At 47.3% G+C, this 23,090-nt stretch overlaps 12 protein-coding genes across 14 annotated transcripts; 6 read left to right on the top strand and 6 right to left on the bottom strand.

Annotated features, from left to right (window-relative positions):
* Positions 1-36: 36 nt before the first annotated feature.
* ONS95_004180 (uncharacterized protein) lies at positions 37-1,117 on the bottom strand (the record flags this gene model as incomplete). Its single annotated transcript, XM_058497528.1, has 3 exons — positions 37-739; positions 813-876; positions 1,006-1,117. The coding sequence occupies 3 exons, from the start codon at positions 1,115-1,117 to the stop codon at positions 37-39; spliced, it is 879 nt and encodes a 292-aa protein (XP_058352253.1).
* A 200-nt stretch (positions 1,118-1,317) lies between these two features.
* On the bottom strand, positions 1,318-2,498 carry ONS95_004179 (uncharacterized protein; the record flags this gene model as incomplete). Its single annotated transcript, XM_058497527.1, has 3 exons — positions 1,318-1,608; positions 1,660-2,006; positions 2,054-2,498. The coding sequence occupies 3 exons, from the start codon at positions 2,496-2,498 to the stop codon at positions 1,318-1,320; spliced, it is 1,083 nt and encodes a 360-aa protein (XP_058352252.1).
* Positions 2,499-2,580: 82 nt separating this feature from the next.
* Positions 2,581-3,239, top strand: ONS95_004178 (uncharacterized protein; the record flags this gene model as incomplete). Its single annotated transcript, XM_058497526.1, has 2 exons — positions 2,581-2,630; positions 2,693-3,239. The coding sequence occupies 2 exons, from the start codon at positions 2,581-2,583 to the stop codon at positions 3,237-3,239; spliced, it is 597 nt and encodes a 198-aa protein (XP_058352251.1).
* A 401-nt stretch (positions 3,240-3,640) lies between these two features.
* Positions 3,641-4,842, bottom strand: ONS95_004177 (uncharacterized protein; the record flags this gene model as incomplete). Its single annotated transcript, XM_058497525.1, has 3 exons — positions 3,641-4,428; positions 4,479-4,776; positions 4,825-4,842. 3 exons carry the CDS (start codon positions 4,840-4,842, stop codon positions 3,641-3,643), a joined length of 1,104 nt encoding a protein of 367 aa, XP_058352250.1.
* Positions 4,843-5,640: 798 nt separating this feature from the next.
* ONS95_004176 (uncharacterized protein) lies at positions 5,641-6,928 on the bottom strand. Its single transcript, XM_058497524.1, has one exon. The coding sequence runs from the start codon at positions 6,754-6,756 to the stop codon at positions 5,815-5,817; it is 942 nt and encodes a 313-aa protein (XP_058352249.1). The 5' UTR covers positions 6,757-6,928; the 3' UTR covers positions 5,641-5,814.
* Positions 6,929-8,286: 1,358 nt separating this feature from the next.
* ONS95_004175 (uncharacterized protein) lies at positions 8,287-9,670 on the bottom strand. Its single transcript, XM_058497523.1, has 4 exons — positions 9,262-9,670; positions 8,817-9,206; positions 8,682-8,762; positions 8,287-8,599 (listed from the first exon to the last, which is right to left on the bottom strand). Exons 1-4 carry the CDS (start codon positions 9,529-9,531, stop codon positions 8,567-8,569), a joined length of 774 nt encoding a protein of 257 aa, XP_058352248.1. The 5' UTR covers positions 9,532-9,670; the 3' UTR covers positions 8,287-8,566.
* Positions 9,671-11,016: 1,346 nt separating this feature from the next.
* ONS95_004174 (uncharacterized protein) lies at positions 11,017-11,895 on the top strand (the record flags this gene model as incomplete). Its single annotated transcript, XM_058497522.1, has 2 exons — positions 11,017-11,379; positions 11,431-11,895. 2 exons carry the CDS (start codon positions 11,017-11,019, stop codon positions 11,893-11,895), a joined length of 828 nt encoding a protein of 275 aa, XP_058352247.1.
* Positions 11,896-12,779: 884 nt separating this feature from the next.
* Positions 12,780-15,105, bottom strand: ONS95_004173 (uncharacterized protein). The gene is made up of 2 exons (XM_058497521.1): positions 14,670-15,105; positions 12,780-14,620 (listed from the first exon to the last, which is right to left on the bottom strand). The coding sequence occupies exons 1-2, from the start codon at positions 14,885-14,887 to the stop codon at positions 13,327-13,329; spliced, it is 1,512 nt and encodes a 503-aa protein (XP_058352246.1). The 5' UTR covers positions 14,888-15,105; the 3' UTR covers positions 12,780-13,326.
* On the top strand, positions 15,106-17,840 carry ONS95_004172 (uncharacterized protein). Its single transcript, XM_058497520.1, has 5 exons — positions 15,106-16,369; positions 16,426-16,611; positions 16,676-16,840; positions 16,893-17,018; positions 17,087-17,840. Exons 1-5 carry the CDS (start codon positions 16,239-16,241, stop codon positions 17,517-17,519), a joined length of 1,041 nt encoding a protein of 346 aa, XP_058352245.1. The 5' UTR covers positions 15,106-16,238; the 3' UTR covers positions 17,520-17,840.
* Positions 17,841-17,880: 40 nt separating this feature from the next.
* On the top strand, positions 17,881-18,366 carry ONS95_004171 (uncharacterized protein; the record flags this gene model as incomplete). Its single annotated transcript, XM_058497519.1, has 1 exon — positions 17,881-18,366. One exon carries the CDS (start codon positions 17,881-17,883, stop codon positions 18,364-18,366), a length of 486 nt encoding a protein of 161 aa, XP_058352244.1.
* Positions 18,367-18,403: 37 nt separating this feature from the next.
* ONS95_004170 (uncharacterized protein) lies at positions 18,404-19,177 on the top strand (the record flags this gene model as incomplete). Its single annotated transcript, XM_058497518.1, has 1 exon — positions 18,404-19,177. The coding sequence occupies one exon, from the start codon at positions 18,404-18,406 to the stop codon at positions 19,175-19,177; it is 774 nt and encodes a 257-aa protein (XP_058352243.1).
* A 209-nt stretch (positions 19,178-19,386) lies between these two features.
* Positions 19,387-22,904, top strand: ONS95_004169 (uncharacterized protein). 3 transcript variants are annotated; one of them, XM_058497517.1, is made up of 8 exons: positions 19,387-19,908; positions 19,968-20,025; positions 20,076-20,625; positions 20,695-21,207; positions 21,275-21,364; positions 21,421-22,272; positions 22,325-22,408; positions 22,463-22,904. In XM_058497517.1, exons 3-8 carry the CDS (start codon positions 20,559-20,561, stop codon positions 22,492-22,494), a joined length of 1,638 nt encoding a protein of 545 aa, XP_058352242.1. In that variant the 5' UTR covers positions 19,387-19,908; positions 19,968-20,025; positions 20,076-20,558; the 3' UTR covers positions 22,495-22,904. The 3 variants fall into 3 exon arrangements, with proteins under 3 accessions (XP_058352242.1, XP_058352241.1, XP_058352240.1); XM_058497516.1 differs by having other exon boundaries at positions 19,968-20,625; positions 22,325-22,904; XM_058497515.1 differs by having other exon boundaries at positions 19,968-20,625; positions 21,421-22,904.
* Positions 22,905-23,090: the final 186 nt, after the last annotated feature.

Raw genomic sequence — 23,090 nt, 5'->3', positions numbered from 1 at the left:
CTCCTCAACTCAAAGTTTCTCCGCTCCTCTCCTCCCTCACCCTTCAAGAACAACATCATCCACCTTTACAGCTCTCGCTTTGTCGCGTTCACTTATTTCCCTACTCTTCACCCTCGCACAAAGCTCCTTCAATCTTGGAGCCACCCACTCGAAATCCGCGAGCTCGAGGTAAATCTGCCCACTAAAACGAATCCACAGCTTCCCACCATGTACCGCAGTCTGCAAATAAGTATCAAACTCCTTCGCGGCAGTGACTTTGATCCAAGCCCCTATCTTCTCCGCTTCGCTAAGTTTCAAGGTCTTCTCTCTACCTTCGATGTCTTCATCATTTTCCTTCGAACGGGCGTCAGTAACATCGCAGAAGTCAAAAGGCAATTCCACATTAGCGAACGCGCATGCCCTCATCTCTCCCCCCTCAGTAGTCATAACACTTGTCCCTAAAGCCCTCGCCACACAATCCCCTCCCTTCCGGGCAATCTCAAAGCAGTATTTCCGGATCGCTTCTTCACCACCGCATACCGTGTTGCGGAATTCAAGAGCGGCTGGGATGCAAAGATAGGGAGTGTAGTCCATTGTGGCCACGAATTCGAAAAGGTGGGTGAATGAGGAGAGACCACTTGGGTCTTCGGGGGTGATGAGATATTGGTAACCATGGGAGGTAGGGATGGATGTCCGGATGAGGTGCTGGTTCCGGGTTGGAACGTGGAGGACGGCGCAAGAGCGGGGAGTGTAGAGCCATCTTTTGGAAAGTGTCGTTAGTCCTTTCTGTTCATCTCTGAAGGTTCCAAAGCTGTGGAGAGGATATAACATACTTGTGACAATTGCTGACGAAGAAGTCTGGGCTGACTTTGCCAAGATGTGTGAGGTCTATTAGTCCTACATGGTGTCAGCGGCTTTCAATCTCAAATCTTGACATATGACCAAATCCAAAAATTGCAGAGCCAGATACTCTCAACTTTATGCAAGCAGGATTCAAACTTGGGAGACGGGAACATCACATCTTACCAATCCCGTGTGCCCCATCTACCAAACTCAACACCCGTAATTCCGTACAAACTTCCACACGCTTCTCCCATGGAAACCTCGCCCCCGGAAAAGTCAACACAGTATCACACATCGCCAATCTAACCTTCTTCCCCTCCCCTTCCAGCTTTAAAATCTTCTCCTTGAATCTCTTTTTGCACAATTGTTCTCAGTTGCAATTGCTTCCGTGATCTTCCTAAACTTCATTTAGCAGATACACAACCGGGCAGCTGCGTTCATGGTTGATATTTTATTTTATAAGTCCTATTCAGTCCTCTTCCCAAATCAACCTGGCTATTGAGTCAAATCAACCTCGGTCGCCCAGCGATTGAACAGCTCAAACTCCATCCTCTCAGCAGCCTTTGGACCCTCAAGTATACTACCGACTATATCAGACCTAGGCGGGAAATCATGCTCGAATCTAGGCTCGCCAGCACCCCTCATATTGGCGAGAACCGCCTGTCGAAAATGCCACCTGAAGAGCTCATCTGGTGGTCTTTGAGGATCATCAAGAAATCTCTGATCGAGATGTTTTCCAGCAATTCCATCATAATCAAAGCTAAAGTGTACAATTTTGTAACTGTCCTAAAATAAGAATTAGTTACTTTATCTTCTTAAAGATTAGCAGATACATACGTCTGGATTAATCGAGAATTCATGTGAGTCGAAGAGGTCGTGCATATTACTGCGAAGCAGTAGCCCATTCTGTACAGAGTTGATAGAACCTCCTACATTTGGGGAAAGCGAGATCCAACGGGCGTAATCGTTATTTCTCCAGTGCTCCTCGTAAGCCAGCGGGAAGATATGTGCAGCCTCAAAACTGCGCCAGTTATCATATTGAGCACCAAGCGCTACCACCCCTGTTATAATACATCGACCATCTCGCAAACGTACAGCGTCCCGGAAGGCATGCACACGAGGTCCTGAATGCGATGAAGAAACTGTACGGACTAGTACTGCCTCATTATTGACAACAAATGGATCTACTGACAAGTTAGTTATATAAAAGCGTTGTTTGCAAAGGACGTACGAGGAGAATCAATGTAATAGTTTCCACGCAAAAGTAGAGAATCATCTCTCTCTATTATAATACCGCTTTCGTTCCGTAGAATATATTCGCCGTCAAAGAAGACAATAATCTGTATCATAGAATATAGGTTGGCATTTGTGATACTAGCTGTAAGAATAAGGCCACCAATTGAAGTGCTTCGATTGTGTATATCAAAGATATGAACGTCACGACCTGCGGAGCGATTTTGAGGAGGCATGTGTAACTGAGTGTTTTCGCAGAACGGGGAAGAGGGGGCGTCCACAAGGTGTAGTAGAGCGTCTGCAGAGTATGAGAGAGTGTCTTTAGAGTGCTCTTCGATGATATTTTCGAGCTGTAGGAGGCTGTCGGAGTGTGAGGAGTCGAGGTATGAGGAGCCGGAGTGTGATGAGGAGTCGGAGCTGGAATGAGTAGAAGACGACATCATGAAGATTTGGATGAAGTGTCGCGTGTAGCATGTAGGAGATGGCAGGCGCGTTTGATGATGGAAAGTGCTTTGTTTGAAGAAAATGATGGTGACGACGGCGGGCAGGCTGGGCCGACAGGGATTAGCGCCTGAGTAGAGCGGTATGCTTACTAACCGACCTCAACACCCCTCATTCCCTGCAAAGTCCTCGCCAGTGTAGCCAAATCGCAAAACAGCACCGCCCCTATTCCCACGCGGTTTGGATACGTCCTCTTTCCTAGCTTCCAAGCGCTCGATGTCTTCGGACCTCTGGACGCTCTCAATCTTCTCAGCCTGCAGTATACCATCAACCTCACACTTCTCTCCACCACGCTCGATCCCGTCGCAACCGAAAAGCCATCCTGGTGGAAGAATGCTATAAACTCCACGTTCGGCGAATCAGTCCTTCCAACCCACACCTTCGATACTGCCCCTGAACTCGACGTCCTTATCGTTCCCGGCGGCCTCGGAACTCGTGCACCAGCGCCTTTGCTAGATCCTGAAATCGCATTCATCAGAGACCGCTATCCAAGTCTCAAATACCTCATCACGACTTGTACTGGTTCATGGCTCGCTGCCCGCTCTGGCGTGCTTGACGGACGAAGAGCAACGTCGAACAAAGCCGCCTGGGCGCGAACGCCAGAGATGGGACCGAGAGTGAAATGGGTTGCCGAGGCACGATGGATGGTTGATGGTAATATCTGGACTTCGCCGGGTGTGTGAGCTGGCATTGATGTGACGATTGCGTGGATTTCTGAGGTGTTTTCGGAAAAAGCAGCGGTGCAGGTGGTGATTTTGATGGAATATGTGAGGCACACGAATTCAACTGATGATCTATTTGCGAGGTTGTATGGGTTGACGAATGAGCACAATTCGACGAATCAGGATCTCAAATAGCAGTGTGTGTGGTGTATAATGGTGTGTGGAGAAGCGAAATTTTGAGGATGATGAGTTCGGTTGATGTCTTTCTGAAAGTCCAAGGCCGAAGTGCATGGATAGGTATCTGTTGATAGTTTTTGTGGCAGGATGATTGTTTTGCTGAGCCCTTTGACATATGTAAAGGCATTGATGTGTTTAGTTCTGGAGGGCGACGATGGGGAAACGCCGTGAATCCAAAGATAAAGTTATCCCCACACCTGTCGACAACTGAGATTCAGTCGCTTCCCTCTCATATATCCCCTCCACTTTTCAAACTCCTTCGGACCTCCCTTCTCAGCTGGCCAGTCCACAAGCCATGGAGGACAGGTGTTGTTCATAACCTTCGGCATAGCATGCCAACACCACCTGGTTTCCCCGCTCATCCAGACACAATCCCCACTCCGCACCCTCAGAACACACATCTCCATCTCCCGATCCTCGTTGCTCTCATCTACTTCTTCACCTTCCTTTTTGATATCCTTTGATAAGATGAACAACCCGTCACATCCCAAGCTGAAGGATGCAAGACCACGATCACATTGTTCAGAGACATCGCGATGAACAGGCATATAATCTTTCGGACTGTAAAGAAGAACGACACCTGACTCCGGAGTGAATGATGAGTGAAATAGGGTGGTGACTAATGACGCGATATCTGGGGGGAATGGTGTTGGTGATGTTGTAGGATAAGCACGGGTTGCCCAATCATATTGCGAGCCCAAAGTCAGCCAGCGAAGCTTCTTTGAGAGGAATTGGGTTGTATTCAGCTGTTTGTGATTAGAGTCTGTTTTAAGCGGTCTGTAGATTTCGTATTTGGAATGAGGGGGATAGCCGAAGAATGACCCTGTGGACGAGGTGGATGGGGGATATGGAATGTCGTAATCGGGTTGCAAGTTCGTCTTGTGAAGAGGGTTCGCAAGGTTACGGTGCATCACCGAGTTCAACATCATAACTTGACATTCTGGAGGTAGTAGAGAAGGGAATAGTCGTAGACCTGCCAATGTATTAATAATATGATGATTCATTCAGCCGCACCCCACCAACCTGGGAAATCTTTGTGCTCATAGACTGTGCACGGTGCAGGAAGAGGATCTGATCCTGAAGCTTCCTCCATGCTGTCTTTTCCGTAGAACTTGTACGTTTTCTGAGCTTTTGCGATCAGTTCAGCTTCTACGGTCCCTACAGAGAACAACTTTTGCTTTTGTACGTCTGTCAAGCCTCGATTGAAATCGACGATGCTGAGATCTGCATCCACAGCAGCGTCATCCATGCGCTGGTATTTCTTATACACGTTGCAGATAGCCTGTGGAGGTATCGCATGTGTATCATGGTCATGATCTTTCTGTGGTCAGATTAGAGCTGTTATTCTCATGCCGACTGAGCCACTCACTTCTCCTGCGCTGTCCATGATCAGGTGACGTCGAGTTCGATTCCGCGACCGATAGAGCACCTTGGGCGAGCCCTTGATGGGAGTTAAAGTACCTCGAAGGATCTTTGTTTTCAAGGAGGAGAATGCTCTGTGGGTGCTAAGCATCGAGGATGATAGCTTCCCTGGGTTGTGGGTGTCGTTGTCATTGTTGAATCAAATTCTTCGCTGCAGGTGAGTGTCAAAATGAACCGAGGCGCTAAATTAGTGGGTCTTTTTTTTTAGCGAGCCAGCTCAAGTCAACATCAAACCTTGCGTTGCGGGAGCCCGCGGATAATTCCTAATCGTACCAGCACAGTTATTCTTCTTGTCGCGATGCATACAATTAGAAGAGCCGAATTTCTGTTCTTTTATTGCCTTTTGTTAGCCGAAATACAGCCGAGTCATATGTGATTGCACTGAATGTATCAGATATTTCCAGAGAAGTTCACCTTCAGCCTTCACGTTGAACTATCATTAACTTTGACCGGATGAGCTAAAATTTCTCTCGAAGATTCCTTCTTCGTGTTATCCGACTTAGTCTAGGTAGACGTCTTCCGTAAGTGGACGCCTTGTCTCTTAGGGCTCGGGGGTTTCAGACATTCTCAGTTCTTCACACGCCTCCCGGCTTCGTTTGAGGTTACTGAGCTCGATTCTTAGTCGTGTCGAAAACAGATACAATTCTTATCACCGCTACGTTCGCCTAGATAACTGTACGATCACGGTTAGAAGCGGCGCATATGTTCCCATCAGGCACCCTTAAGGAGAAGGCAGGTTTACTTTTCTTGAAATGACCTCGGGATAGGCTCGCAACCGCCAAAAAAAATCTCTACATTGTTGCTGTCATTTGAGAACGCTAAAGACATTCAAAATCAAAATTCATTCAATCAAAGACTCGAGAAACCTTGATCGAGACAGTCCTCCAAAGTGTCTTGAAAGCACCTTTACCACATTCAAACCCTACAATTTTGGTCCCTACATAATTTTCAGGAGCTCACTGTCAACTTTTAAAGGCACAAGTAGGAGTCTGTCTCCTCTTTCGCTCATCTTTGGCAACCTTCCTCCACGGATATTGAATTGCAACGCCTGGTGAAGTAGTTTCGGCTCACCAAGTGTAGCATCCCTCTCCCTCCTCCACTTCACAAAAGTCTCCTCATCGACACCACTCTTGACGTGCTTATTCTCACGGCGTTGTTCTCCAACAGTAGAAAAAGCTCGAAACCTTTCTCCATTCTCGTTCACTTCCCTGTCAGAAGGAGGGTAGTCATGACCAGTATACAAGCGGTAATGATCAGGCAGATCCAGCAGGATTCTCGCAGACTTGTACAGCTGCGTTGCTGAACCACCAGAAAAGTCTGCTCTTGCAGACCCGACATCTGGGTTGAAGATAGAGTCGCCTGTAAAGACATATTGCTCGATCCTGTATCCGACATGGTCTGGTGTATGGCCAGGAAGATGAAGGACCTCGCAGTCGAGGAGTCCAATTTTGAATTTCTGGTTGTCGTCCCAAAGTTGGTCAAAGATGTTTTCGAGTTCATCCTTGCTGATACCGTATCGGCTGGCGAATGTCGCTTGGACTTGTGTGATGCGCTTTCCAGCTGATATCTTTGGTTTGGGATGCCCTAGCTCAACGAGCTTCTGTTGGAGATATCGGGCGGCAGTGAGATGGTCTGCGTGTGCATGAGTTTCCATGATGAAAGTAGGCTTTAAGCCATTATGTACAACTGTAGAGAGTAGAGCATCTGCCGAATTAGTGCTGAGACGGTTGGTTGCAGGGTCGAAATCCAATACTGAGTCAATAATTGCTGCTTCACCAGTTTTTGGATCCGCGACGATGTATTGCAAGGTGGCAGTCACAGGCTCAAATGAGATGTAAATCTCTGGAGCTAAGGGCTCCGATGATAATTTACCAGTCATTCTTGACTGTAGGCGACTGACTTTCAGAATACTACGTATTGGTCGACGAGCTTTTGGAGAACAGAAAGCAACTAGATTGCCATCATATTGCTAGCATGGCTTCAATAAAAGCGGTTGCAAAAGAACGTTTCAGTAAAGTTGTTCATCCCTCAAATATCAATTTCATGCGCGGTATTATGTTCAGCTGAACATCATGTTCCCGTGTGTCTCGCCACCTATATCACATATCTATACAAGGGTGCGGCCGTTCAGCTTGATCGGCGATCACAACTACATAGAACATTGCTCCAGAGCGAAGATGACCTACCGAAAAAGATCAGACCACTGGACAGTCTACTGGTATATTCTGTGGCATATTTATGATTGAATGTTTCGGATGGTGGCTGCGGGAGGTTCCGAGATTCAGTGGGGTCAAGCTGAAGGTCGTGTACTGTAATCGCCGACTACATTCATGGGTGGCGTGGTCAGGCGTTTTCGCCTGTAAGCCCACGGTGCACCACATAGCGGCTTCTAAAATTCTGGCCGGAAGTAATCCGAGAAATTATACTTGTCATCTAATATACATTTTCCTTTACTTTGGTGGTGGAACGTCCATCCTCGAACTTGGACTGAAGTCACATTAAGGTAATGACACATTGCCAAAGAGAAAGTTTCGTGGAAGAAGGGTGACAAAGCTAATTACGACGGCTTTTCTCAGTGCCGATGTTTAGAAAAGTCCGGACTGAGCCAGTATGACTATCATATTCCGAGGCGTTGAATGTCCCCCGTCTGGGCTTTTCTCGGCTTGCCCCGACTATCAGGAGTGCCGACCCAAAGATTTCGTCGTTGTCCAGTATGATGGCTACCGCGGACATATGGGCAATTTTGATGCCGCTATCGTAGTATCTTGATTGCATCCATCAATTGTCTCCCGCAAATGTGCTTCGAAGATTTCCTCACTAACAGCATATTTAGCTCGCAGCCTTCCCGCTACCAAATTTTGTTTCATACTGCTCTATCCTATAATGTGGCCTGATATTCATGCTCAACTGTTTGGCAGGCGTCTCTGCTCGGCATGTATCAAGCCATCGCTTTTCAATCCCCTTCTCCGACCACTTGCAGTCGGTCTCCTGATTGATGGTGCATAAGCGTTCTCGCTTGCAATGACGACGAAAGTTGGTTGGTCATTCACACAACAGCCGACTACTCATCTTAGACTTGACTTGAAGCTCTAAAATGTGTTGTATGTTTCTCCTTGAACTAATCGTAGGATCAGAGACCACTATCCTCCGGCAAAACTGCGGCTCCAGGTAGGCCGCACTAAAAAGCAAACGCGCATCAAGAAAGTAAGAATTTTTCTACTCATATTCTATGAAATACTTGATAGCTCAGGTGGAGGATAGGGTGCCTGAGTGCCTTGAAGCGAAGCCTGCTAAGCACCCTATGAAATGATGCTTTTTGATGCGCGTTTGCTTTTTAGTGCGGCCTACCTGGAGGCGCAGTTTTACCGGAGGGTAGTGGTCTCTGATCCTTCGATTAGTTCACATATGTCACTGTTGTGGAAAGCTTAATTCCGATTTCGTTATTGTCGATACTATCAGGCACAACATTCATCCCCTTGACCGCAGTTGCGAGAGAATAAATCTAGAATGGTTCATGTCATGTCTCATTTCTTTTCAATTTTGGGTGTTTCGATTTCACCAAACATCTTTCCCTAAGATTCCCACCTTGATTTTCATTCAGCAAGCGCAGCGTCCTTTCAGCACCACAATGTCCATTAACCACGATATCCACTATACTCCCAAAAACCATTTTAGAACTAAGTATGGAATTAAGCATCAGGTTGCAGCTTATTGGACTCGGCCTGCAGAGCATTGGTTAGCTTCATTTCTCTTCTCGTCTGCTCTCAGATGGATCATTGGAAAAAAGTGGACGAAACCACGTACCTGACTCTCAGCTAGAGCGGCATCAGCAGCTGCTTGAGCGGGATCCGTCGCGCCGGTATCTGCGTTATCCCCATCAGCGGCCTGTGGGAAAGGTTAGTAGTTGATCGTAGCTAAGAAGGAACAGAGTTGACTTACATCTACGGCATTGTCGCCATTCGCATTAGCTTTGTTGCCGTTGGCATTATTATTTCCAGCTTCAGCATCAGCGTTGTCGCCGTTCACATTGGCATTTCCAGCATTTTTGTTTCCAGCATTGTTGTTTCCAGCATTGTTGTTTCCAGCGTTGTTGTTGTTTCCAGCATTATTGTTTCCAGCATTGTTGGCATTTCCCGCATTGTTGTTGTTTCCAGCGTTTCCAGCATCAGCGTTCTCTGCATCAGCATTCTCTGCATCAGCATTCTCTGCATCAGCGTTTCCAGCATCAGCGTTATCAGCATTGGCATCTCCAACGTTTGCATTGTCGCCGTTTGCATTGGCGTTTCCACCATTGGCATTTCCAGCGTTAGCATCAGCGTTTGCCCCTCCCTATGTACTTGTCAGTTTTCAGGACATATAAAAGGTTTTTGCGGAATGAACATACAGCTCCAGCTCCAGCTCCGCCATTGCCACGTCCAGCTCCAGCAGCTCCTACTCTTCCAGCTCCGCCAGCACCTCCTTGTCCACCCTGTCCAGCTCCGCCGCCAGGTCGTCTTTTCTCTAGGTCAATTTCGACATCTCTAGCGATGATAGAAGCGTCACCGGAGGACCGTCCGATACGTGCTACGCCATTTGAAGGTATGGGTGATGTGTGGACTGAGAGGATAGCTGAGACGAGGATGAGGAGGGAGGCTGTTGGGATGTTGAAGTGCATGATTGCAGTAGAAGTTTAGAATAAAACTGAAAGGTGATAAAATGATAGGATATGATTGGAAGCTCAAAATAAAAGTATCAGACCAGCTGTGAAGTACAATGGAAAGAAATGTATTTAAGAAGATCAAATGAAGACGTGCCGGACGATGTATAAAAAAGTTTACCCTTGTGGATGGCAAGACTCTTATATACAGATACCACTTACCCAGAACGAACCAGTAAGTCAAGAACAGCTGACACCAACATTTGTGACTCAAGAGTTGTACATAGAGTCTAGGCGTCCGATCGACAATGACGTTTCGCCTCAAAATAGTCCCATAAGACGGGACGAGCCCGGCATTTAGCAAAGCGGCTCCTTCAGGAAATGCCGCATGGCGAACGATCTTGCAGAAGCCACGAAAGCATTCTTGACACTGAACTCGATACATCATTTCAAGATTCCTCATTGGCACGAGTTGAGGTGGCAGGATATCTCCAAGTGTCTTGGGAATATCCGAAACGAGCTGGGGTTTCCCCGGTCCCAGCACGCAATACAGGCTCTAGACAAATGATCTGCTGTTGATGGAATCAAAACATGGCGAAGGCTACAAATATCACGATCGTGGAAATCAAACGTAGCGATGAAACGAGTGATCTGGATCCCAATTCTGGAGTGTTGTTTTCGAGCCATGTCTCCCAAGCAAATATCTTTCCCAAAATAGCCAGATTCTGACTTTAACCTTTTGGAATGACATGTTTAGTGGTCCCAATTACCTACCAAGCATCTGACTTGAGAGTCTCCGATCTCGATCACCCACCGAGCGAAACTTCCCGCTGCTCAAAACACCCGAACTTTAGATTGTGACATGACAGCATGAGATGACAGCATGAAAAAAAGTAACAAAAACAGAAAGATCGTCCCGATCAGAAACTAAAATGCACGCCTGTTATTTCCCCTTGTCCTCCAGAAACAACGTGAAAAGAAGATCAAACATTCTGTGTTGTGGGGAAGCGAAACATCACTGAATCGTACAGTGCTTGGCATACCTTAGCGAGAAAGTATATTTTTGCTTGTCCTAAGGCATCACGAATTATGTTATAGAAGATAGTGTGACACTCAAAGCCATTGAATGAGCTGGGAAAGCGCCCGATTTCTTTCCACGTTCAAGTTTAGATATTCAGCTGACGGGAGAAAATCATGTCGTGTCCAACGGCAATTGATTGTTATTGTTTACTACGGAGTTCGGAAGCGGAAACACTCCGCTGCTTACAAATGGGCGTTCCGATCGCTTAGTCAAAGTTTGTAACAGCCGAGTGGGCGAGACGCAGTCAACTCGTTAGCCAGGTATATGAAAAGCTTCATCTGTACTGACGATCGGCCCTGCATCTCCATTTCTACCACATATCACACTATCATCTTACTACAAATACCAAGCAGCGCATTTCTTGGCTGCAGGACATGCGAATACCCTTCTTTCCCTCCCTCACCAAACCCCAAACAAGAACAATGTCCACCCGCGCCTCTGTAGTTGCCGTCTGCCATGGCGGTGGACCACTGCCAGTCCTCAACGACCCTGGTCACGCCGAACTCATAAAATCGATGTCCACTCGCGTTCCCAAGATTCTCAAGCTTGGGACACCCCAAGCACCACGTGCCATCGTCCTCGTGACTGCACATTGGTCTGAAAGGCAACCGACTATCAGTAATGCCTCGTCACATAGTCTGTATTATGACTATGGCGGTTTCCCGGCTGAGGCGTACAAGTTGAAATATCCTGCACCGGGAAGTCCGGGGGTTGCGGAGGAGGTGTTTGATGTTTTGAAGGGGGCAGGGTTTCAGCCGAAGATGGATGAGAAGAGGGGCTGGGATGTGAGTATTTCTGTTCCTTACATAAGAACTCATCGCTAATATTGCATCAAGCACGGTGTTTTCATACCAATGCTCCTCATCAACCCAAAAGCAGACATCCCTATCGTCCAGCTCTCAGTCATGCAATCAGCCTCTCCAAAACAGCATTTCGAGATGGGCAAAGCACTCGCTCAATTACGAGATTCCGGCATCGCCATCGTAGGAAGCGGTATGCCAACGATGCACAATCTCCGTGCTATCTTCTCAGGTCAAGCAAGTGAGAGTAATTACATGAGAAAGAATAAAGAGTGGAGTGATCGTCTGACGAAGACGGTCACTATCAAGGATGCAGAAGAGAGAGGGAAGACGTTGGAGGGGTTTAGGGATTGGGTGGGAAGTAAAGAGGCACATCCTATTGGTGGAGAGGAGCACTTTCTGCCGTTGGTGGTTTGTGCGGGTGCGGGGGGAGATGGAGAGGCTAGGGCTTTTGGTGATGATCTGATGGGCTCGAAGCATTTCTCGTATTACTGGGAATGAATAGATAGTTTTGAGTAAATGTAGATAGATATATTTGAGCCATCACACCATATCATACTCCTTTGCCTTCAAACCACATCCCCGCCTAGCCGAACAAATCTGTGCCAAAGGCGATCATTGTGAGCTCACTGTGGGAATAAGAATCAAACATACAAATACTAGCTCCTTCTCTTTTTCACCTTTATTCACTGGTTCTGTCATACAGCTTCATTGTCGTCAGAAGGATTCTCATTGCCGAAAATTGGACTATTTTCGTGTCCAATCTATCCCAATAGTTTTCATGTTCTGAAAAGAAGGCAGCTTCGGCTACTCATCCGTTGACCGAAACGATAAGTTCAAACGTGAAGGAGCAGCAATTACACGACATACTTGGGACACAACGGGTCAAGCACGTCGATTGTCTTCCCGCTTCGTTCGATCTGGATATTGCTCCATGTCTACCGCTCCTGCAGAACATTTTATACAGTAATTTTAGTGGGTTCTGACACTCAGTGAATTAGGTACCCTATCAGCACCGCTTCGTATTCACCAAAGCCCTGCTCGTAGCCACTTTCAAAGATCTATAAAACCATCGTCCTCTCAATCCTCTGATATTCAACTCAGCAACAACAATTCAATTCTGACGGACTAGGAAGCCTCGAGTTGTGAGCTGTGAACACTGTATCTCTACATCATCCAAACAATGGGCAAAGAACATCAGCAGAATTACAATCAAGTCTTTTTCATAATCAACTATTTGTCAGTTCTCACTCACCAATCTCAAAAACGAAAATCACACCCCCTCCTGCTGTCAGTCCACATCCCACTATCATTTCAATCTCCACCATCACCTCCCAACTTTCCCTTCCTGGAAGACCACACTTATTGAACCACCCAAAAGGACCCACCTGTAGGTTAATATCACACGAGAAGTTGCATATCAATCTACAGAAGCATGAGTTAGATATCTAAAAAGGCGTTGTGGTTACGACCGGGCCCGCTTGGCTCCTCCCTGATTGCCTCTGACCAGATTCTTACTCTCTTTCTGGATGGAGGAGTGTGAGACTTTATAGTTGGACTCGTGAAGAGGAGAGGCAGGAGGAGAGGAGAATTACATGGTGGGGGGTGAATAACCTGTCTGAGTTTCCGAATAGATTTGATATGGGGTTTCTAAGTGAACTACTGCTATGAATTTGTTTCAAGGCGTTGGATGGTCGTAAGGATCGGGAACTATCGAACAAGATGAAGCTGAAGCAGAGGGTGGTAGACCCATTATTGTCTGGACCACACAAATCATGCCTTAAGCGAGTGGTACGCTCGTAGAAATTCGATTCGTGCTACGCTCACGCTCAAGAAACTTAATATGCAGTGCGATTATGCGAGTCGTTATTCATATACCACCGCCAAATTCCTAGGCATCCGCCTCCTCAGAGTACTTTCCGTCCGAGACATCTACGCCAAAGCTCCCATCGGATCCCAAAGAGGCAGAACCTTCGGCTCAGTGCTCAGAATATCCCGAATCTCCTTGCTCACAAACCTTGGCTCCACAACCGCCTGATAAACAAACTGATCCATCCACTTATCACTCATCACAAACCATCCCTCCGTACCAGCAGTAGCACCCCAGCTGTTCTGGACCCTCCACCTAACACTCTTACCATTCTCAATATGCACAGCAGTCAATACCATAGCATGGGTCATCGCGCTCTCTCCAACCATCAATCTTTGCGCCTTGGACATTCCAAGACGTACATTGAAGCCGAGTTCGTAGTCGATGAGCGACAGGTCCATGATCCCAGTTGTAGAGTTTGAGTACTTGCCGACATCGGAGCCGAAGAAGATGGGGAGACCAGCTTGCAACATCTTGATACAAGCTTCTTTCATGACGTCCATGGTAACATTCACGTATGTGATTCCGCGACCGCCGACAATATTGCCAAGTCTGTTGACAGTGAGCAGGGTGTTGTATTCGTTTCTTGGATCATTGACGAGGGAAAACATGTCGTGTACAGTGGAGTTGGTGATGCGAATAGATTTTGGGGAGGAGAGCTCCTTGGAAAATGCCACTGGGGTGGTCTTCAGCTCATGGGATACGCCATTCTTGTCGAGGTAGTTCCATGTGAATTCGGTGGTTGGGGATGGTGGTGGGCCGAGTGTGAGGGTGAGGATAAGGTGGATTTCACGCATCATCTTCTCCTTGATTGCGGTGATGTCCTTGGAGGACTTCGTCCCGGATGTTGCCAATGCTCGCAATTGGAGAGCATCCTCACGCAGCTTGGTGGTGATCAGTTGGTTGATGGCACCAGATGCCTGCGCGTTGAACGAATCTGGATATAAGACTTGTGGAACGAGACCGTATTTATGGACCAAGTTGTAAATCATATCCCATTGTCCACCATCTCCTACTGGACTTTGAAGCAGTGTTTGAACTGTTCTGGTATCGAAGTCGTCTCCCGCAGTATCGAGTATCTGCTCTAAGAAGAAGTTTGCCTTTTCGAGTTTATCATAGAAGAAGAGGTATGCTTGGGAGAGTTCGAATTTGTCGAGATTGTGACGCTTCATAAGAGCAACGCGGAAGACATTCGTCGCTGCGAAGATCCAGCATCTACCGGATTGTCTTTGGTTCGTGATGGGAGCTCCCTCGAATGGGATCTTGGTATTGAAGATCTGTTGGTCTTTGATGGTCGTCGCACGGGATGTCAGGACAGTCTTGGGGTCTGCGGCGCTCAAGGCAGAGAGTGCCAGTCTGCAAGTCGTCATTAGCCATTGTTGACATTATCCGGAACTAAACTGACCTGTTCTTTGCATCCTGCAAAAGCTCATGCTCCCACTGTCCAACGTCTGAGATAGAGATAGCTGTCCATGGTGCCTTGAATTTCTTGGATGATCCTGTGAGGGCTTTCTCGTTAACCTCAACATAGTCGTCGGATTGGTCCTTGATCTCCATAGCTCGGAGCCGCTCAATAACGAGCTTCTCGTTTGGCAGAGCTGCTGTTGACTGGTTCGCGCCCATGGTTGATGGATTTCAGGTGTTATTGAACAGTGATGTAAATGTGAGTTATTGTTTTCGACTCTGTCCTGAGCTTTGACTGTTGGTAATGAAGGAAGAGGACAGAGAAGAGAAGAAGGGAGGGGAAGCTCCATGATACCTAGCTTATCGTTATCGGACCTCCCTCAATAGGCTAAGCTCAGTCTATCAAGGTTGCAGCTTGTCGGTGCTCGGGCTGCTCGGTACCTCGCTTTTTATTATATCCTCATGTTCCAGGACGTGGAGACAGCAACAAGATCGTCGATACCATGATGCAGATCCATTGATTGGGGACTGACGATTAGGCACTGGACTCTCGACTCGTTGTTCTGACCGTCAATCCACGTGATACTCCCGACCCCCGTTCACATCTCACCAAGGCGAGCCAAGACCTGGTACAGTCGAGGTTGGGGTTGAAATCCCAGCCCAGCAGTCATGCCGTCCTCACGTATCTCTCTAGTCTTGCCTCGCACAAGAAGAGGTTCTGACATCTGTCAGGAAGGACACTGAAGGGTCAACATAGGGCGAGCTCCTCAGGGAAAGAAGAAGACAACATTTACCGTCTCTGCTTCCTCACGTCGCGATCCACCACCACAGTCTTGGACTTGATTATGGCAGGGTTCATGATGGCAGCGAACCGGCACGGCAGTGCAATCAATTCAGCCTTACAGTCCCTGGAATGTGCCATGAACTTGGCTAGCTGATCATCTCCTTTGCACTGGTGGCGCACTCCTACCTCTAGTCTGCACTCGGCATCGATTCCTGAAGCAGATAAAGGTCATGTCCCCGCTCCAAAGCTACGACAGTGGCTCGATTGTGCACCTGCGTTTGGCGCAATGCGGAACTCGAAAGGTCTGATAGTAGCAGCTGTTCTGTGGATGACAGCCACACCCGGTATGGAGTCCCTTGCATATCAAACACGACACCTTGACTTATTGCTTCTCAAACAGTATGTACGCAGCGATGTGGTCGCCCGATTGAGCAAAATACTGCTTTCCAGAGAACAGTCTCTAGCCAAAGTGACTTCGACAATCTAGTTCAAGGATGCGATACATGGGGAGGTGACCTTGTTATCGCCAGCAATTATACCGGCGAGCTTGTGCTTACTGGTCTGACAAACATCACTGGAGGCCTGCACACAGGTGATATAGGCGACGGTAAAAGTAACAATGGTTCGCTTGGAGCACCAGCCTTAACTTCTGTTGTTGGGCCCGACTTGGTCGAGATTGGCGGGGACGATGTAGACGGAAGCGCTGGGCTGAATTTGCGGAATGCCGCAACGCTGAAGTCTGTTAACTTCGAGAAGTTGCAACTAGCGTCAGCGGTCTATGTCAACATGACAGTATTGATACCAGTGAGAGGGAGCTATGATTACGTTGCCGATGCGCTGAACAGAGGCGGTTCCATCAACTTCCCAGCTTTGAAAAACATCACAGGAGACCTGAGAATTACGGGAAGTGTGCGCAGGTGAGATTGATTCTTGATTGCTTCCACTCATTGCAGCGTACTGACCTAGCGTTCAGAATGTCCTTTCCAGCCCTTACCGAAGTTGCCGGTGATTTGACGATAACGAAAAGTCCAGAAGATCTGGAACGTTTCTCATACGATTCGATTTCCTCGACCTCGTACGACCTGTCGTTCCCTATCGTCCTTGACTGTCCTTCTTTGGTCAGCTGCTCCTTCTTGATGATCGCGGGGAATATCTCCAGGTGAGCTCTTTTCCTCTTGTAGATAGATCGTAAATTCGGGAATTACTGACATAATTTGTTCTAGCATATCGATGCCTGTGCTATCATCTTTGTCTACTTCCCAGCAACGATTCGATAAAACGGACCTGAGAGGAAGAATGATTATTTATACCATAGGAGAGCCGCTACAGTTGAGCTTACCATCCCTGTTGAATGCTTCTTCGGTGACAATGGTGGGAACATTCGAGAAGTAGAGCCCCTCCACCACCTTCTCTCGCACTTCCGGTGCTAAATCACAACAGTATCTCCCTGCCATCACTCCTGCGCGTCGAGGATGAATACTACATCAAGCCTTATCTCCCAATGAAAGTTGATACCTATCCATTGCAAAGTACAGACAGGTTTACGCTTGATGGTCGGCTGACAAGGTAACCATTCAATCACTTGCAATCTCAGAGAGCACCACCTCAAACAGCACATCTAACTAAGGGTTCAGCTACGACATATCTAGCGTGACCGACGTCGACGATCTTTACATCAACACGTCACCAGCCGATTTCCCGAGAGTTGATTGTAGCCCAGCCAAGAAGAAATGGCAAGAAATTCACCCCGAAGACAAGGACCTCGATGATCCTCTTAGCAATTTCTTCTGCAAGGGGAGAAGTAAATCCAAAAGTATAGGCCTCCCAGTTGGTCTTGGCGTAGGCCTGGGAGTCTCCCTCATTGGCTTGCTTGCACTACTTGCGTTCTGCATCTGGCGACGAAAGGGCTGGAAACGTAAGACTGCAAAAGAACAGCTGCCGGACTACGAGACAGAAATGGATACCAGGAGGACGGGTGGTGGGGAGGTGTTGCCGAAATATGCTCTTCCACCACATGAGCAAGGTAATGGAGCACATAGCAATAGCGCAGTACATACTGGGACCTGATAGTGAATAATGTGAAGATCACAGAAACAAATATCTTTGAGCTGGAATCATTTGACCTGGGTTGTTTCCGATTGTACTCTGCACCAAGTCGCTTCATACATTTGCTTGGGGCATATCTTTTACTACTAGAGAGAAATTCTCTGCTTCAGGTGCAATGCCTCTAAGCTGAAATACATGAGAGATCATGAGTCATGTTGACTAATTGAAGTCACGTGGAGATGAACTGCAACAGAGCTCAAAAAGGAAAGGTCTGGACTCTAACCAGTACGCAAGAGCGAACAAACGTCGTCTTTTCATGTATATATACCTTACACTCCCTTCATCCACTCAATTCCATATCAATGCTTTCCAACAACTCAAAATGACAAATGAGTCAAAGAATCACGCCCTCGTCTTTGGCGCCTCTGGGGTCGCAGGCTGGGGACTCGTCAATGAGCTTCTCAAGAACTATCCCAATGAGGGGTCGTTTTTCAAAGTGACAGCAGTCATCAACAGGCATCTCAATTTCGAGGACACATACTGGCCACCACCTTCGTCAAATAGACCAAAATTTCAATTGGTGTCTGGTGTGAATCTGCTTAGAGGAACGGATGAGGAGTTTACTGAAAAATTGAGAGGGAAGGTCGAGGATATGGAGACGGTCACGCACGCTTTTTACTTCGGTATCTTGATTCTCCGCATATACACTATGGCTGTTATTGATATATTTGATAGCTTACAAACAAGAGAACGACCAAGCAACAGAAGTAGCAGCAAATCTTGGCATGCTTTCGCGAGTGACAGGAGCATTGAATATTCTCTCCCCAAATTTGAAATTTCTCGTTTTTCCAAGCGGAACAAAGGTTAATTCAACACTTCTTTCCATTCCCTAAAACGACTACAAAATGAATAGAAAAGTACTAAAACAAACCCAGGGCTACGGCATCCAACTCCCTCCCTCCAACCGACCCTTCACAGCCCCCTTCCTAGAAACCATGGTCCTCCCACCCCACCTCTCAACCGAAAACTGGTACGCCTCCTTCCAAACCCACCTCACCACCGCCTCTGCAAACCGCCCCTGGACATGGGCCGAAGTCCGTCCCGACGCCATCATCGGCTTCGTCCCCAACGGCAGCACATTCAACCTCGCCGCCCACTGGGCGACCTACCTCTCCGCCTATGCCCTCCTCGAAGCCCCTGGCTCCAAAGTCCCATATCCAGGAACCAATGCAGGCTACGAATCTCTCTTCAACGACGCAAGTGCATCCATCATCGGCCGTCTCACCATCTACGTCTCTCTGCACCCTGAGACGTGCGGAGGCGGGAAGTTATTCAACATCGCGGACCAGGAACGGCCGACGAGTATGAAGGAGCGGTGGCCGAAGATATGCGAGTATTTTGGGCTTGTAGGTGTTGCACCTCTGGATGAAGGGAAGGGTAAGTTGCTTCCTGGGGAGTATTTGAGGGTTAATAGGGAGAGGTTGGAGGAGAAGGGGTTGAGGGGGGTGGATGTTTGGAAGGGTGATTTCTTGGATACTTATGGCTTTTATTGTAATTTTGATAGGCAGTTGATCTTGAAGAGAATTAGGGAGGTTGGGTTTAGTGAGGAGAGAGATCCGCATGGAAGTTGGGTGGAGGCGTTTGAGGGGTTTAGGAGGGCCGGGATGATTCCAGGCTAGACGTGAACTGAGAGTTTTTAAGTATAAGCTTATTAGTATAGTACTAATAAATAAATAACAAAGGTTCATTAAATAGTATTACAATTTGCACGTTTCTCCACAGTGCCATGTTCTTTTTTGTTTCCCAACGTTGTTAGAAATTAGAGAAGAGATGACCGCGAATAGTGGAATGAGGGGCAATTCCCACAAGGCGTTCAGTTAAGTGCGGGGTAATAATGCCCCTAGCGGCGAAAGCTAGGGCAGATGCGTTCTTCGGACATGGCGGGCCTCGCTAAGAATGTTGGCATGCCTCCTCAACATCAGTCGCAACTCGCCTATCTCCACTCCTCTATGTGTGGTGTGAGCAAAGTAACCCTGGGTAACCTTAACGTTCCAGTTTGGTTTGCCCGATCTGACCAAACCTCGTTCAATCATGACTGAACCACTCCAAAACTTGTGTTGACGATGAAGACAGACACTTCCAGTGCTGCAAAGTCTTGATCTTCCATTGCTGAGTTTGGGCCCAGTAGATTCCATGTTCCTATGAAAAAAAAGTAACGTCATTGTACATTTCGACGTCCAGATTAGGGAAACGAAATACTTCAGGAACTCTACACAGCTCATTGAAGGCTGGGAACGGAGCATCTAGTGGTGCAGATTGCAATATTGTTCTTCGACAGAACATGAGACATCCGAACGGAAGATGTATGTCCATTACATGTCTAATTGTGAGCACCAACACGACACAGCCTGTAGGTTACAGACTCATTCTTGACTTTGACCCGAGGAGATGCTGAAACTTCTATCTAAGATCGTTGCTGCATACTTTCTAAAATGCTGTTTACAGTCAGGACGGATCGACATGGAGAGTGATATAGACCACAATATGGCTTAACGACACGATGCTAACTTTTTATAGCTCAAAATACCACCACCACGGTACCCATTACCAAAATAGGAAATAAGTTTGTCGGTCGACGCTTGCTTGGTTGACGTAGACATGGAAGCAAACATAACTGAAAGTAAACAAGGTATTGGGCGCGCAGTGGATCGACTTGCATCAAGCATCAAGCCTTTGAACACCACCATGAATAGTCAAGACCTCATGTCACTATTTCACATAGACAGTGACTCACAGTATCCCGTCACGCTGGAAAAGTGATTGTTTCGTAAACAGCACGAGCTGCTGTTCTCCTCGCACTAGCTAAGCGAGGCCGATGAGCTGCCCTTCGCCCTACAAAAAAGCCCCTTCGAGTCTCCGATCTGACACGAAATATTCCTCCCTGGACATCTTCGATACCGATTCACATCGAACTATTCGACAGTCGATCCGACTACAGATATTCGAATACTCTCGTCGTCACACAAGACTTCGTGCACAACGTGCTATCCCAACAATAAAATGTTCTCTGTTTCAGGCTATGCCAGAGACTTGGATGACTTGCCCACCGTCTTGAGAGATGTACTGCGTGAGTGTATTCCATTATGCTGGTACATAGCCAGTACTAGTTAACGAATTATTTTAACATGTTTGACAGTGCCCGGTTTCCGGTCACCAGTGGGACGATCTAGACCCAGAGACCAGCCAAGAGGAGACCGCCGCGACAGAGACCACTACGATGGAGACTACTATGAAGGTTATTTCTACGACGAAGATCACCAGGAAAGAGAATTCTACGAAGGAGATTACTGCGACAGAAATCGACCAGAGCTTCAGAGTAAGCGTGTGACCTGGGCTGAGGCCGAGTCATTCGTCGCTTCTAAGCTCAGCAATGGTTATCACGAAAAAACCCTTGAAAGAATGATCAAGGAAGAAGTTGATGCATCAGGCGAGAATGGCGACTACGATCCTTTATTCCTTGAATACTGTCTTCACATCCTCCGAAATATGATGCATACTAGCCAGTTCTCACAATTCAAGGGCAACTCTTATGTCCAAGGTGCGATGGAAAGAAATCCCTATGATGATGGCAACAACAATGGAAAGGGCTTCACAGCTGTTCAGGTAGTCAGTGGTTATGAGAAGGAGAAGAAAAATGCGAAGGAATCAGGTATGTACTTCGTCGCGTTCTCTTTCGAAAAGAGGTATTTTAGTCATGGTAGCTGACCAAGATACAGAGCAGTGTCAATTTCTGGACGACAAAACTGCGAAAAGACTACGACATATGAGAGAGAGACTTCATACAGAAGCGGAGCGCACCTGGCATGGTAAATTCAAGATATCCGTCAAAAATTTCTACGAACATAACTGACTCGTGCTTTAGAGAATGCTGCAAAGGAGTATCACAAGGATAACCAATACGACGATCGCTCAAACAAAAGAATTTTTCCACGCGCTCCCCCGTCTTCACCCAAAGTCCAGCGTACTCGACGGGTGGAGTTCCCTTATGAGCCTACAATGACTGAAAGCTCCACTCCAGGATTGCAGCGTGACTCAAGACGCTATAATACATCCGTACGCGACCAAGAGCGTGGTAGAGGCAAAACCAAATCTCACCCAGCTGCCCATCTCCACAGCTCCAATCGCTACACTAGTAGAGAACGCTCAAGCTCAATTCGACCTGGGGATTCTGTGTCACAGTATGATTCCGACTTCACCACAAACGTCGGTGCCGACTTCTCTAGGCTCCGTCTTGGAACTCCCCCAAACACCAGTAATCAGTCAAACGCTGATTTTTCTGACGATGGTTCCTTTAGTTTTATCTTTGAAAGCACCGAGAGACCACATCATGCCCCACTTCGTGGAAACACCCGCCACAGCTGGACCAGTGACGTGTTTCAGAAGCTTCTGACGGGGAAGGATCACCCGTATGCCTCGGGCGGCAGACAGGATGCCAATATTGCTCCAGGTGTTCAAAGCGGCTCTTACTCTGGATTACAAGATCATGTATACGATAAGGGCCCTGCACCAAGATATCGGTCGGAATTTCGAAAGCGCCACGAATCTCGACACCCACCTCCTCCAAAGCCATCCAGATCATCAAGCCGTGTTGACGCTCGGGAGACGAGAACTCGAGAAGCATCAGAGACCAGCTCCTCAAGAACATCCAGCCTCAATACCTTTGTCCATTCTCACCAGGGACAAATTACATCTCATAAACGCTCTGGTAACCCTGGCATGCAATCCCCACTTATCAGCGGTGCAAACAAGAATTCTGACGTAGTTAGACGACGAGAAGACGGTCCGTTTTATGGTCGTGGTTATACCCAATCTCGTTCTGTGGGCATTAATTACATGCCACCACGTGCGGAGTCAGTAGCCTCCACTATGACTGACTACACAAATCTTACTGGGCTCACAAGCAGTGGAAAGAGATCAAAAAAGCGTGGTCCTCTGAAACGATGTTGATTTAAATAGCAAGACTGTATCTTAGCTGATCTCTTAGCTGATCAGTCTCATCGCCTGCGGACTTGGGTGGTCTGCTGGCACACATCGGAATGGTATTGGATAGCCTTCGCTTTTTACACTTGATGGATCAGAGAGATAAATTGGAACAGGCGTTGGTCTTGGGCTTTCAATCATGTCTTTGATTCCCCCATCGCAAAAGTATATTTTACCGAAGGGCATGGATCAAGTAGGTGGGCAAAACACTGACTTCTGAAGATACTTCTGGTTGCACTGACATGCTTGTCACATCTTGGACCAGTTCCTTCTATAGAGAAGTCTTTTAATTATTAGCAGTGCAAGGAGATTCTTCAGAGGTTCCTGTTTATGGAGCAATCTCTATCTCGTGAGACTCAAAACCAGTGAAATTTTCCTTCCTACTTGTTGTGAGCATAGATTGTTGTCTTAGCTGGAGGGTCTAAGAAGATCTTCTCCGCGAGCAAAATTATTTCCAGCCTCCCATGTTCTCACAAGATGAGACTTCCAAGTGATAAAGTTGATTTGACTTGACCAATGTACAAGGAGACATAAGGATTATTGAGCATTTTA

This window comes from Cadophora gregata (assembly GCF_030347475.1).
Source record: "Cadophora gregata isolate MNR1 chromosome Unknown scaffold_14, whole genome shotgun sequence".
Taxonomy (NCBI): domain Eukaryota; kingdom Fungi; phylum Ascomycota; class Leotiomycetes; order Helotiales; family Ploettnerulaceae; genus Cadophora; species Cadophora gregata.
This window is presented reverse-complemented; position numbering and strand designations above follow the sequence as displayed.

What these genes read in the sequence shown, in the direction of transcription:
- ONS95_004175 (XM_058497523.1), bottom strand. Translation starts at nt 9,531, where the DNA reads ATGCACTTCAACATCCCAACAGCCTCCCTCCTCATCCTCGTCTCAGCT. An exon ending in GCGGAGCTGGAGCTGGAGCT is followed by an intron (nt 9,207 to 9,261) that starts GTATGTTCATTC and finishes ACAAGTACATAG; the next exon opens with GGAGGGGCAAACGCTGATGC. An exon ending in CCGCTCTAGCTGAGAGTCAG is followed by an intron (nt 8,600 to 8,681) that starts GTACGTGGTTTC and finishes AATGCTCTGCAG; the next exon opens with GCCGAGTCCAATAAGCTGCA.
- ONS95_004173 (XM_058497521.1), bottom strand. Translation starts at nt 14,887, where the DNA reads ATGGGCGCGAACCAGTCAACAGCAGCTCTGCCAAACGAGAAGCTCGTT. An exon ending in TTGCAGGATGCAAAGAACAG is followed by an intron (nt 14,621 to 14,669) that starts GTCAGTTTAGTT and finishes GACGACTTGCAG; the next exon opens with ACTGGCACTCTCTGCCTTGA.
- ONS95_004169 (XM_058497515.1), top strand. Translation starts at nt 20,559, where the DNA reads ATGTTCTCTGTTTCAGGCTATGCCAGAGACTTGGATGACTTGCCCACC. An exon ending in GAAAAATGCGAAGGAATCAG is followed by an intron (nt 21,208 to 21,274) that starts GTATGTACTTCG and finishes ACCAAGATACAG; the next exon opens with AGCAGTGTCAATTTCTGGAC. An exon ending in AGCGGAGCGCACCTGGCATG is followed by an intron (nt 21,365 to 21,420) that starts GTAAATTCAAGA and finishes CTCGTGCTTTAG; the next exon opens with AGAATGCTGCAAAGGAGTAT.
- ONS95_004172 (XM_058497520.1), top strand. Translation starts at nt 16,239, where the DNA reads ATGACAGTATTGATACCAGTGAGAGGGAGCTATGATTACGTTGCCGAT. An exon ending in ATTACGGGAAGTGTGCGCAG is followed by an intron (nt 16,370 to 16,425) that starts GTGAGATTGATT and finishes CCTAGCGTTCAG; the next exon opens with AATGTCCTTTCCAGCCCTTA. An exon ending in CTTGATGGTCGGCTGACAAG is followed by an intron (nt 17,019 to 17,086) that starts GTAACCATTCAA and finishes CTAAGGGTTCAG; the next exon opens with CTACGACATATCTAGCGTGA.
- ONS95_004176 (XM_058497524.1), bottom strand. Translation starts at nt 6,756, where the DNA reads ATGACTGGTAAATTATCATCGGAGCCCTTAGCTCCAGAGATTTACATC.